The sequence below is a fragment of the Hyla sarda genome, chromosome 5 (assembly GCF_029499605.1).
Source record: "Hyla sarda isolate aHylSar1 chromosome 5, aHylSar1.hap1, whole genome shotgun sequence".
In the NCBI taxonomy this organism is placed as follows: domain Eukaryota; kingdom Metazoa; phylum Chordata; class Amphibia; order Anura; family Hylidae; genus Hyla; species Hyla sarda.
This window is the reverse complement of record NC_079193.1, coordinates 75,723,913-75,736,361: the sequence shown is the minus strand read 5'-3', so window position 1 is coordinate 75,736,361 and position 12,449 is coordinate 75,723,913. Positions and strand designations below refer to the sequence as shown.

The window sequence follows — 12,449 nt, the reverse complement described above, 5'->3', positions numbered from 1 at the left end:
GGAACTAGACCATGGATCCGGGTACGTTATATAGTGATCCTTCAACTTACAATGGCCTCAACATACAATAGTTTCAACATACAATGTTCTCTTCTGGACCATTGTAACTCGAAACCAGACTCAGCATACAATGCTACGGACAGTCCAGATCTGTGAAACGTGACAATGGCCGGAATAATCGACCAATCAGAATGGACATTTCACTGGTAAACACCTGTATTACTGAAGTGCATGCACTGACTATCTGTCTGGTTGCACCTCCCTACAGTACAGGGAGGTAATGCATGTTCTGTACTACTCTTTACCTGTGCCACGGTTAAGGGCGGCTCCATTAAATTTTTTAAGAACATTGCATGTACTGTCCAGGACCCTAAATAAGCTCCTGTCCTCTACATAGACAGTGATTACAGCTCCTAGGAGATCTTTCTTACTTTTATATGCAAATCAACAAATGTTGCAGTTTCTTGTAATACCTTTTTTATTGGACTAACAAAATTTTGTAGAGATAAGCTTTCAGGATTCCTCCCTTTATCAAGTCTAAAGCAAATCTAAGCTCACAAGCAGAAGACACAGGTCCCATCTCACAAATATGCAGGGGTTAAGACAATAGATGTGGAGAATTCACACTAAGATGGGCCATAAATTGTCCTGCTATGGGAACATAGACTAAATAGAAAATGTTGAGAAAAAGGGGGAGGGAGGAGGGAGCAGGGGAGAGACTGGTAATTAAGCAGGACAAAGTGAGATACAAAAGAGAATCCAGTACAGGTTATAAGAAATTTTGATAGTCTATGTTCCTATAGCAGGACAATTTATGGCCCATCTTAGTGTGAATTCTCCACATCTATTGTCTTAACCCCTGCATATTTGTGAGATGTAACCTGTGTCATTTACTTGTGAGCTTAGATTTGCTTTAGACTTGATAAAGGGAGGAATCCCGAAAGCTCGTCTCTACAAAATTGTGTTAGTCCAATAAAAAAGGTATTACAAGATACTGCAACATTTTATGATTTGCATCACTGGACTAATACGGCTACTCTAATTTACTACATTACTTTTATATGTAAAGACTTGCTTTATCTATGTCAGTTATCTACTTATTTTTCTTTACTACTCACTTTTTCCTATTTTTGGATGACATTTTGGTGGCTTCAGAACAAATGACCAGGTTTCCATAAAGTTATGGTCTCAACATACAATGGTCATCCTGGAACCGATTAATATTGTAACTTGAGGGACCACTGTACCTTATTTTAAGCCAGTTCACCCACACTGTAACCCTGTTTAAATGGTTTAATGCGAGTAAACCGGCTGTCAGTTTTGCTTTAAAACATAAACTTCCACATGTACTATGCATTTACAGAAAGGCCGTAAAGTTTAAAAATCTGTTCTTTTGTAAATTTTCCCCATTTCCCCAATTTTCTGCTAACATCTGTCTATAACTTTTCTTTACAACAACCGTAGGCATCTGCTATTAATAGTTTTTCAACAGAAGGATACAAGCCTGATAATATTAAAGGACATATTGAATTTCAAAATGTGCATTTTTGTTATCCTTCAAGACCACAGGTTCAGGTAAAAACAGGTTCTTTTGCATGACATTTTGTCATATTTTAGTGTATTATATGTTTTCTTGTATTTGTGAGCACACACAATAGACGTCTTTGTTTTTACCTGAAGGTTTTAAAAGGATTTAATCTAAAAGTTAAACCTGGACAGACCGTGGCATTGGTCGGGCAAAGCGGATGCGGTAAAAGTACTACCGTTCAGCTCCTGCAGAGAATGTATGATCTACAAGAAGGAATGGTAAATATATCTTATAGAAACAGAATGTGTCGGCAGATAAGAACCCATCCAGTCTGCCCAATATTTGTTCTTTCTAAATAGAAACTTATTTTCTTTTTATTTAGGTTTAAGTAATTTTCTTGGTCTTTTTTATTTTTTTGTAGATCATGGTTGATAGCCATGATATAAGATCACTGAATGTTAGGCACTACAGAGAAATGATTGGTGTCGTCAGCCAAGAGCCTGTGCTGTTTGCAACAACTATTAAGAACAACATCAAATATGGAAGATTAGATGTGACAGATGAAGAAATAGAGACAGCAGCTAAGGAAGCCAATGCCTATGATTTCATCATGTCTCTACCTGATGTAAGTATGTGCAGTTCGGGTGGCACTGGGTCAAGGAACCATCCATGAGCAGTATCAATTGGTTTTGGACACTGTGTAGAGGTGGTCCAGAATCACAAATGTCTGATGTGTATCTATTCTATTTCAGAACATTTTTCCATTTCCATTTAAGCCTTTTTCTTTAGCTGTTATAGTTAGAATTATAATAACATAAATAATACACAATCATTCTGTCTTGTTGTTTTTGTGGCATTGACTTCATAAAGTGACAAGAAGTAATATCTGAAACCAGTGCTGTTAAAGATTGAAGTCCAAGAAAGAGCAGTAAATCCAGCTTACCCCCAATGGGACGACCAGAGCCCGGATCCAAATGCAGGACAGTAATAGCACTCCAATACAAAAAAGAGAAAGCGGATCCAGCTTAACCTGACTAAGAGTGCATCTGCGCTTGAAACGCGTCACTTCTGCCTACCTGTTCCTATGTGTGTCGTTACCTGGAAATAAATCCTGTGATTTTGTGCACCTGATGAGCTAGATTCGCTTTCTCTTTTTTGTATTAGAAATTGAAGTGTTATACAAAAGTATACTTTGTCTGGTTTATAGTTCCAAGTTAGAGGTTAGCAGGGCTTTCCTTGTTAGGGACCTCCAATATTAGTAGGTTCAGAGATCAGCTACTGACAGTGTCACTTTCTCTGGAGGATCTGGCAAGCCCATGCATTACATAGACATTGCATTTGTGTTAATAGGTGCCATGTAATGCTTCATTTCCAATATGGTTGGGCTGCAGAAACATTGAATAATTTCTGCCATGACCTCTACAGACTACAGCTGACAGGTTGGGTCCCAGAAATTGAATAAACTGTGATCAACTAAATGGGGAATAGGTTTATAAAAAGCAGATGAAACATGAAAACAAAAGTCATCAGCTTAGGTCCTTGCTATGTGGCTCCTATTACAAGGAAAAGGAGCTTTCAACAGAAGTCCAGTACCAAATACTAGGAGGAGAGCAAGGGTCTCTGTTTCCCACTGTAGGGTCATTCAGTAGGGTCACTTGTTGCCTTGCACTACTTGTGTCCTCAGTTCTTATCCTACCGTGAGCACAAACTACATGGAGTTCTTATGGTTTACATGTTTATGTGGGTTTCTTCCCGCACTCTCAAAACACATTGATAGGTAAATTAACATATTACAATATATAAGCTGATAAAATGGTCAGCGTATGTGAAAAGGTCATCCCCTATTTTTAATGATTTTCTTTTGTTTCTTTAGAAATTTGAAACTCTTGTTGGGGAACGAGGAGCTCAGTTAAGTGGTGGCCAGAAACAAAGAATAGCAATAGCCAGAGCTTTGGTCCGAAATCCTAAAATCCTTCTGCTGGATGAGGCCACCTCCGCTCTGGACACTGCCAGCGAATCTGTTGTACAAGCTGCTCTAGACAAGGTAAGCCAGTTCATTTATTATCTGATAACATATCCAAAGGTCATTGGTTTCTCTTGAACTACTTGCAAAGTATTACAACAGTTCAATGTTTATCATCTGATAAGAACTGTAGCTGTACAGTGTTTATTCCAAAAACTTTTAACAAAAAAAACAAATGTTTTCAGGCCATCGAAGGACGTACTACAATTGTTATTGCTCACCGTCTGAGCACTGTGTGGACTGCAGATTTGATTGTTGTGGTGGAGAATGGCGCTGTGGCTGAGCAAGGAACACATTCCGAATTAATGGAGAAAAAAGGAATATATTATTCACTTGCCACAGCACAGGTATGGTTTCTATGTTACAATAACAAAAACTATTTTATTTCTGTCTAAATATTTTTACTTATAATGTTATCTTACCATGTAATGCAGTGTTGGTACACCCAGCACAATGGTGGAGGGGGGGGGCTCAAAAGGATTCTTTAATTTCATCAAAGCAGTATATAGAACTTTATCCAAATCTGGATGAAGATTTTGGTAACTTACCAGAACAGATCTTCTAAGATCTGAGAGGAGTGAGTAACACGGTTTATCTCATGACAATGGCACCTGTCAATGGGTGGTATTTATTAGGCAGACAGTGAAAAGTCAGTTCTTAAAGTTGATTTGTTGGAATAAGGAAACATTTCGGCAAGAGTAAGGATCTCAGTGACTCAAGTTGTGATGGCTACACAACTAGGCCAGAGCACTTGTAGGTCATTCGTAGTGTGTAGGGGTTAGTGCCTACCAAACGATGTTCAAGAAAAAAACTGTTGCTTGATGGGCAACAGGGCCATGGATGTTCAAGAATCATTAATGCAGGTTGAGAGTGAATTCTAGCCTGTCTGGTCCAACCACATAGAAAACCCACTGCAGTATAAGCTGCTCAAATAGTTACTATGACAGAAGGTGTCAGAAGAAAGAAAGACAGAAGACAGAAGAAAATACAGTGCATCATAGCGAGCTGGGGTTAGACCTGTGTAACTGCAGACCAGTCAGAGTGCCCAGGCTGAAGGCTGTAAGCACCCACAATGGGCACATGAGCATCAGAACTAAACCATGAAGCAAAGGAAGAAGGAGGCAGCTGTTGTAGCTGCATGACGGGAACTGACATAACATTAAGTTTATGGCTGATCGATTTAAAATAATATGGAACTTTATATATGCCATAACTTTATGATCAGTGGAGGTCCAACCTTCAGAATCTGTACCAGTGGTGAGAATAAAAGAGCCACAACACTAGTCTAGTTTTGTATGTATGTCACAGTTTGTTCCTTTCAAGTGGGTTCCATTACAGAAAATGGGGCTGGGAGCAGCACTGTGGTGGGAAGAGCTGAGAAAACAGAGCATAAAACTCCCAGAAGTTGGACCACCACTTTGCATAATGCGATGGCTTATCATACCAATGCACCATCACATTAGGAAATGAGAATAACTGTTTAACCAGTAATATCCACCATATATTGTCTTCTTTTGCATCTCACTCTAACTTGAAAACACATAGAAACCTAAATAATTTTAAAACTTCAATTATTTTAATGAAAATAAAAAAATGTAAAATAGTATACTGCCATCTGTCCTGAAGAACACCATATTTTCATATAGCTCATACAGCTCATCCATTGTATTACATATTATATACAATAATTTTAAATAACTTTTTTATAGGTTAAGTTGTGCCGTATAGAAAGTGACTCTTTTGTCTTTCAGACAATACAAGTAGAAGACGAGACAGAAACTGGAAAGAATGAACAAGAAACACAGGGGAAACCTCCCTTAGTGCAGAGATTATATTCTAACATGTCCAATGGAGCATTTTCCCTATCAAGCAAAGAAGAGGAAGAAGACAAAGTGGATGAAACAGAAGAGGTAAAGACATACTATGGATTTTGCTGGAGAGCAATGCCAAAAATTTGCCCCAAAATTTCTAGGGAAATTTTGATAGGTCAAGGGTATAGCTGAAGGAGGTAGAGAGGCAGCATGTGAACCTCAGCTCTGGTGCTTAAAAATGACCCAAAAAATGACCCTGCTTCCACATATGAAAACACTAGTATTATAAATAAAATATACAGTATCAGGTGCGGTCCCTGTTACCGATTTGGCATTAAAACTTTGATTACTTCACTGTGATAGATGTGAGAAAGCAACTATTTTGTGCTCAAAAAGGTGTGCCTAATACTTAACTTTTAATAATAAGCATTAAAATATACAAAAATATAAGCGTGCCTGTGTATAACTATGACCAAATAAAATGGTCACTAGGTCATCATCAATAGCAACAGCACTGATCGGAGCTCTGCTGGGCCCTGCCAGCTCCTTTGAGGAATAACAATCAAGGAACCTCCGACGCGTTTCTACCGCTAATTAACAAGCGGTGTCATCAGGGAGGTAGATTTGTCATATTTTACACTGATAGGATAAGGTTCTGCTGTAAAGAGAAACTGTCCTCAAGATTCCTGTATTGCAAAGCAGAAGGGTCTCATCCAACATCCTGTAAATAGAAGCTCTGTCCCTTTAAGGCCCAGGGACAGAGCTTCTATTTAATTTACAGAAGAGCCATATCATATCAGTGTAAAATATGCCTACAAGACGCCTTACTTGGCCAAATATGTATTTGATTCCTACTGCGCTATATGGGTCACACTGTGTTTTATACTGACATATCGTCCTCCCTGATGACGCCGCTTGTTAATTAGCGATAGAAACGCGTCAGCGGTTCCTTGATTGTTATTCCTCAGAATGAAGGAGCTGGCAGGGCCCAGCAGAGCTCTGATCAGTGCTGTTGCTATTGGGGATGACCTAGTGACCATTTTATTTGGTGATAGTTATACACAGGCACGCTTATATTTTTGTATATTTTAATGCCTATTATTAAAAGTTAAGCATCAGGCACACCTTTTTTGAGCACAAAATAGTTGCTTTCTCAAATTTTGCTACTTTATGCTAAGGTGAGACTCCAATAATTGTAGTTAGTACGCAGGACCACTAAAAACCCTATTTGCGTTCATTTACTTACTCTGATAGATCACCCAAAAACTCCTGACACATTATATATATATTTTTTTTAAACTTTAAGAAATTGAGAAAAACTATTTTTGCTTTTTGATAAGCAATAAAAATAAATTAATGTTTTTTATTCACAGGTACTATGAAAGGGACTCCAGTCTATCTAAATAAATAAGACAAAAACGGCAACTTTAAAATGAGTTTTTATTGAAAATCTTCTATGCAGACCTATGTGTCTCCATGGTAACAGACTACAAGAAAGCCTTGTGTAGTCTGATCCTGCTGTTATGTATAACTCCACTCAATCTGTCATCTCAACTTTATGACCTACAGACAGTAGAATTGGGGGCAGACAGAAGAGAGTAGCCTATGACAGCAGGCTGCATGGGGTTTGTACTGTAGGTTGTTGCCATAGGAGTTGTGTTCACAAATAGTAGATGTTTAATCAAGATTCCCCACGAAGATGCATTATTTTTCCTATTTCGGATGCACTGCAGCTAACATGACATACCGTACATTCTCTCCATCATCCATTATAATTTTTTTTACTATTACACCATAGCTCAGAGATATTAATGCAGCTCTTGTATAAATGGAAGACGTATTTTGTCTAGGGATTTAGCTATTAGCGTGAACACTAATTGTCTTATCTATTTCTTTGCAGAAAAAACTTCCACACATTTCATTTTTCAGGATATTAAGACTCAATAAGTCAGAGTGGCCGTACATCATGTTTGGAATTCTTGGTGCAATTATTAATGGAGGAGCGCACCCAGCTTTTAGTATACTTTTTGCTAAAGTTATTGCTGTAAGTACCGTATTTTACGCCCTATAGGACGCTCCGGCACATAAGACGCACCCAATTTTAAATGAGGAAAAGCTAGAATACAATGTAAAGTATAGGTCACAGTAATCTTCAACCAGAGGACCTCCAGATGTTGCAAAACTACAACTCCCGGCATGCCCGGACAGCCGTTGGCTGTCCGGGCATGCCAGGAGTTGTAGTTTTGCAACGTCTGGAGGTCCGCAGGTTGAAGACCACTGGTATAGGAGGTAATACTCACGTGTCCCCGCCGCTCTGGACCCGTCACCGCTTCCCTGGATGTCGCCCTCCATCGCTGTTGCCGCGTCCCCGGGGTGTCCCCGTCGCTCCGGAACGTCTCTGCTGCCCGGTATCCTCGCTCTCCGTCGCCGCCATCACGCCGCTACGCACGCCGCTCTTATTGGATGACGGGGCGGCATGCGCGACGACGTGATGATGTCGAAGGAGAGCGCCGGCCATGCAGGGGATCCCAGCACGGAGTAGACACCGAGGAGGCAGGTAAGGTCCCTCCCGGTGTAGCCGGGTTAGTGTCACTTTCGCTACAGACACGGAGGTCAGCTTTGATGGCCGCATCTGAAGGGTTAATACAGGGCATCACCTCGATCGGTGATGTCCTGTATTAGCCGCGGGTCCCGGCCGTTGATGGCCACAGGGACCGCCGCGATAGGTGTGTATTCGGCGTATAAGATGCACCAACTTTTTCCCCCCCAGTTTTGGGGAGGAAAAAGTGCGTCTTATACGGCGAAAAATACGGTATATTATAGATATGGATAACAAACTTTTATATGTCAATCAAGAATGTAAAGCTTTGTTTATACTTTGTGCAAACATTTCCATTAGTCTCTGTGTGAACACAGCCCTAAGGCATATTTCTCAATCTTTTCTAACAATTAGTTGTATATTTAGTCAGTCTACAGCTCCAGCATGGAGAGATACGTGGGCTCCCAGTTTTGTACTTGGGCTCTAATACTATCTGTTATAGTGGCTATGCCTGGAGAAGATACCTCTGCAGCTCAGTTCTTAACGACTGATTGGGACTGAATTGCAATACTTGACACAGCCACTACAAATTGTATGGCGCTATGCCTGGTAAACAATGAAGGGGATACAGCGCTACAGCCTCTTTAGTTTGATAATCAGTGGGTGTGCCTTGAGTTGGATCCCTACAACCCGATATAGATATTAAAGGGGTTATCCAGGAAAAAAAACCTTTTTTTTATATATCAACTGGCTCCAGAAAGTTAAACAGATTTGTAAATTACTTCTATTAACAAATCTTAAGCCTTTCAGTACTTATGAGCTGCTGAAGTTGAGTTGTTCTTTTCTGTCTAAGTGCTCTCTGATGACACCTGTCTCGGGAACTGCCCAATTTAGAAGTAAATCCCGATAGCAAACCTCTTCTACTCTGTGCAGTTCTCGAGACAAGCAGAGATGTCAGCAGAGAGCACTGTTGACAGACAGAAAACAACAACTCAACTTCAGCAGCTGATAATTATTGAAAGGATTAAGATTTTTTAATAGAAGTAATTTACAAATCTGTTTAACTTTCTGGAGCCAGTTGATATATAAAAAAAAGTTTTTTCCTGGAATACCCCTTTAATCTTAAAGGGTTTTCCCTGATTGGACAGCGTCATGGGGCCCCACTTTGCGGATCCCAAAAATGGAACCTGCATCTACAGTATAAACCATTTATCCTGTTGATATGCCATACAAGTCAAGATAACACTATTCCTTATAAGCCATCATAATTATAATCTGGGAAAACCCAGTGATATCATTTCAGAACCTTTCTTGAAACGCTTATGATAATATGTCGGGTTAATATAACTTTATTCTTTCTACAGATTTTTGGGACTAATGATCCGGTGAAAATACAACAAGACATAAATCTTTACTCCATTATTATTACTGTTATTGCTGTGGTTTCCTTCTTAACATATTTCATCCAGGTTAGTAATGTCTTACTCTTTATTCTATACATACATTATAAACACATTTTAATCTTTAGCCTATGCCCTCGGTTGGATTACAGATAGTGTTGCTCACGAATATTCGCAATTCGAATATTCGTCGCGAATATCACATATTCGCAAATTTGCGAATATTGCGAATTTCGCGATTAAAATTCGCTATTATGAATATTTGTCTTTTTTTCAAACTGTATATACTCGAGTATAAGCCGAGTTTTTCAGCACGATTTTTCGTGCTGAAAACGCCCCCCTCGGCTTATACTCGAGTGAACTCTCCACCCGTCAATCCCTTCTCAGTGGTCTTCAACCTGCGGACCTCCAGAGGCTTCAAAACTACAACTCCCAGCATGCCCGGACAGCCGATGGCTGTCCGGGCATGCTGGGAGTTGTAGTTTTGCAACATCTGGAGGTCCGCAGGTTGAAGACCACAGATGAAGGGATTGACAGGCAGTGATGATGAAGGGGGGGGGGGATGATGATGGGGGTCTGGATGATGACGAAGGCCACAGTGGTCTTCAACCTGAAGACCTCCAGGTGTTTAAAAACTACAAATCCCAGCATGTAGTTTTGCAACATCTGGAGGTCTGCAGGTTGAAGACCACTGATGAAGGGATTGACAGGCGGTGATGATGAAGGGGGGGGGATGATGACGGGGGTCTGGATGATGACGGGGGTCTGGATGATGACATGCGGGGATGATGTATTTCCCACCCTAGGCTTATAGTCGAGTCAATAACTTTTCCTGTTTTTTTGGGGTGAAATTTGGGGCTTCGGCTTATTTTCGGGCCGGCTTATACTCAAGTATATATGGTACATTGAACGAAGGGTCCTTATCATATGTGAATGTAGCCTTTTTGAGCAAAATGCGTCATAGAGGGCCTGAGCCCCAGATGTCTTAGGGTATGTTCACACTGAATAATTTGAGCTGAATTCCTTCAGCGGAGATTCCATCTGGCGGCCACCACCAAAATCCTTCGGCAGTAGGACCACGCAGCCCTGAGCCGTCACCATTAACGGCGATGCAGTGCTTTCGGAATTCCGTGCAAAGAATGAACAGATTCATTAATTGCGCTGATGAATTTTAGCGGCAGAATTTTCCGCCACTAAAATTCCGCAGTGTGAACGGGTCCGCAAATGACCCATTCATACCAATGGTAGAGTTCACAGAGCGAATTTCCGACACACAATTCCGTGCAATAACCTTAGGATCTTAGCAACACTTATGCCTATGTTTTTTTTTACAAACCTCAGGCATAAGTAGTTTTGATCAGTGAAAGTCCAGGTGTTAAGAGCCCCACCGATCGCTAAAATAAAGGGGCAGAAGCGCTCTGCTGAGCCCCTTAAAGGGATACTCCGGTGAAAAACATATTTTTTTAAATCAACTGGTGCCAGAAAATTAAACAGATTTGTAAATGACTTCTATTTAAAATTTTAATCCTTCCAGTACTTATCAGCTGCTGTATAATACAGAGGAAGTTCATTTCTTTTTGAATTTCTTTTCTGTCTGTCCACGGTGCTCTCTGCTGACACCTCTGTCCATGTCCAGAGCAGAAACAATCCCCCATAGCACTGTGGACAGACAGAAAATAAATTCAAAAAGGGAAGAACTTTCTCTGTATTATACAGCAGCTGATAAGTACTGAAAGGATTATGATTTTTTTTAACAGAAGTAATTTACAAATCTGTGTAACTTTCTGGCAGCAGTTGATTTAAAAAAAAAAAAATATATTTTCCACCGGAGTACCCCGTTAAAGAGGAAAATTTTCCGATCATCTGGTGCTAGAAAGTTATACAAATTTGTAAATTACTTCAATTTAAAAAATGTAACCCTTCCAGTACTTATCAATTGCTGTATGCTCCGGAAGAAGTTGTGTAGTTCTTTTCAGTCTGACCACAGTGCTCTCTGCTGCCCCCTCTGTTTGTGTCAGGAACTGTCTCAAGCAGAAGAGGTTTGCTATGGGGATTTGCTCCGGCTCTGGACAGTTTATGACACAGACAGTGATCAGTGAGGGTCTGAACAGCTGGACCCCATCATGACCTGTCAAAAATGTGTCAAATGATACTTAGTAGTGTTTTTGTGGCATTACTAACTGAAATATATGTTTGTCCTGTATACTGCTATCTGTTATTCTGTATAGGGAGCTTAGATTCTTTTATTTTTTTTATCTTAGGGTTTTATGTTTGGAAGATCGGGGGAGGTCCTCACCATGCGTCTGAGACAAATGGCATTTAAATCTATGCTCCGTCAGGTAAGTTTGAGTATGAATGATACCTAATGTTTTGATTCTCATTTTATCTGAGGTTATCATGTAAATATCATGTCTTTTCTGTCACTAAAGGAAATGTCATGGTTTGATGACAAGAAAAACAACACTGGAGCTTTAACAACCAGACTTGCCACAGATGCGTCTCAGATACAGACAGTAAGTACACATTACTATTTAATCAATTTGATGGGGGTTTTTTGTTACCATTTTTTTACTTTCCCATACAGCTTTCAAAAACAGCTTGTAATGATTAGAGACCACAACCCAATAATCAATTTTAGAAATACTTTAAGTGTTACTGTAGACCCACTAAACCTATATAGCAGTTTCTCACAATTTGTGCCTCCAGCTGTTGCAAAACTACAACTCCCAGTATACCTAGACAGCTTTTGGCTGTCTGGACATGCTAGGTGTTGTAGTTTTGCAATGTTAGGCACACTGGTTGGGAAACACTGCTACAGAGGTTGTCCCTATATTGTAAGTGTTACTTAGAAGTAATATAGCCATACCTTTGGCTGCTTTGTTGAAGTCTTTATCATCCTAAAAAACGCTATCCTGGACAGCAACAGTGGGATAGGCATGGCCAGGGGTTTGCAATCTCCTGTATGTCAGCAGTGGGATTGCTGCACCCTCCCTTTGGTGTGAAGCAAGATCTCGCTCCCTGTGCATCAAGCTCAACGCAATGCCTGAGCGATGCTCCCGAGGCCTCCTGGCTCAGACACTGCTGGGTAATGCAAACACTTCTGCCTCTAGCATAATGCAGGCACCCTGAGCGGGGACACATTGGGAGA

At 40.3% G+C, this 12,449-nt stretch overlaps 1 protein-coding gene across 3 annotated transcripts in view; it reads left to right on the top strand.

The window, feature by feature from the left end:
- Window positions 1-12,449, top strand: part of LOC130273247 (ATP-binding cassette sub-family B member 5-like) — an 83,256-nt gene that overhangs the window by 50,546 nt on the left and 20,261 nt on the right. For all 3 annotated transcript variants that reach the window (XM_056519720.1, XM_056519722.1, XM_056519721.1), the window contains 10 exons: window positions 1,465-1,575; window positions 1,681-1,806; window positions 1,950-2,153; window positions 3,402-3,572; window positions 3,737-3,898; window positions 5,303-5,461; window positions 7,263-7,406; window positions 9,266-9,370; window positions 11,563-11,640; window positions 11,731-11,814. In XM_056519720.1, coding sequence (XP_056375695.1) covers window positions 1,465-1,575; window positions 1,681-1,806; window positions 1,950-2,153; window positions 3,402-3,572; window positions 3,737-3,898; window positions 5,303-5,461; window positions 7,263-7,406; window positions 9,266-9,370; window positions 11,563-11,640; window positions 11,731-11,814 — 1,344 coding nt within the window. The remainder of the gene's footprint in view (window positions 1-1,464; window positions 1,576-1,680; window positions 1,807-1,949; window positions 2,154-3,401; window positions 3,573-3,736; window positions 3,899-5,302; window positions 5,462-7,262; window positions 7,407-9,265; window positions 9,371-11,562; window positions 11,641-11,730; window positions 11,815-12,449) is intronic.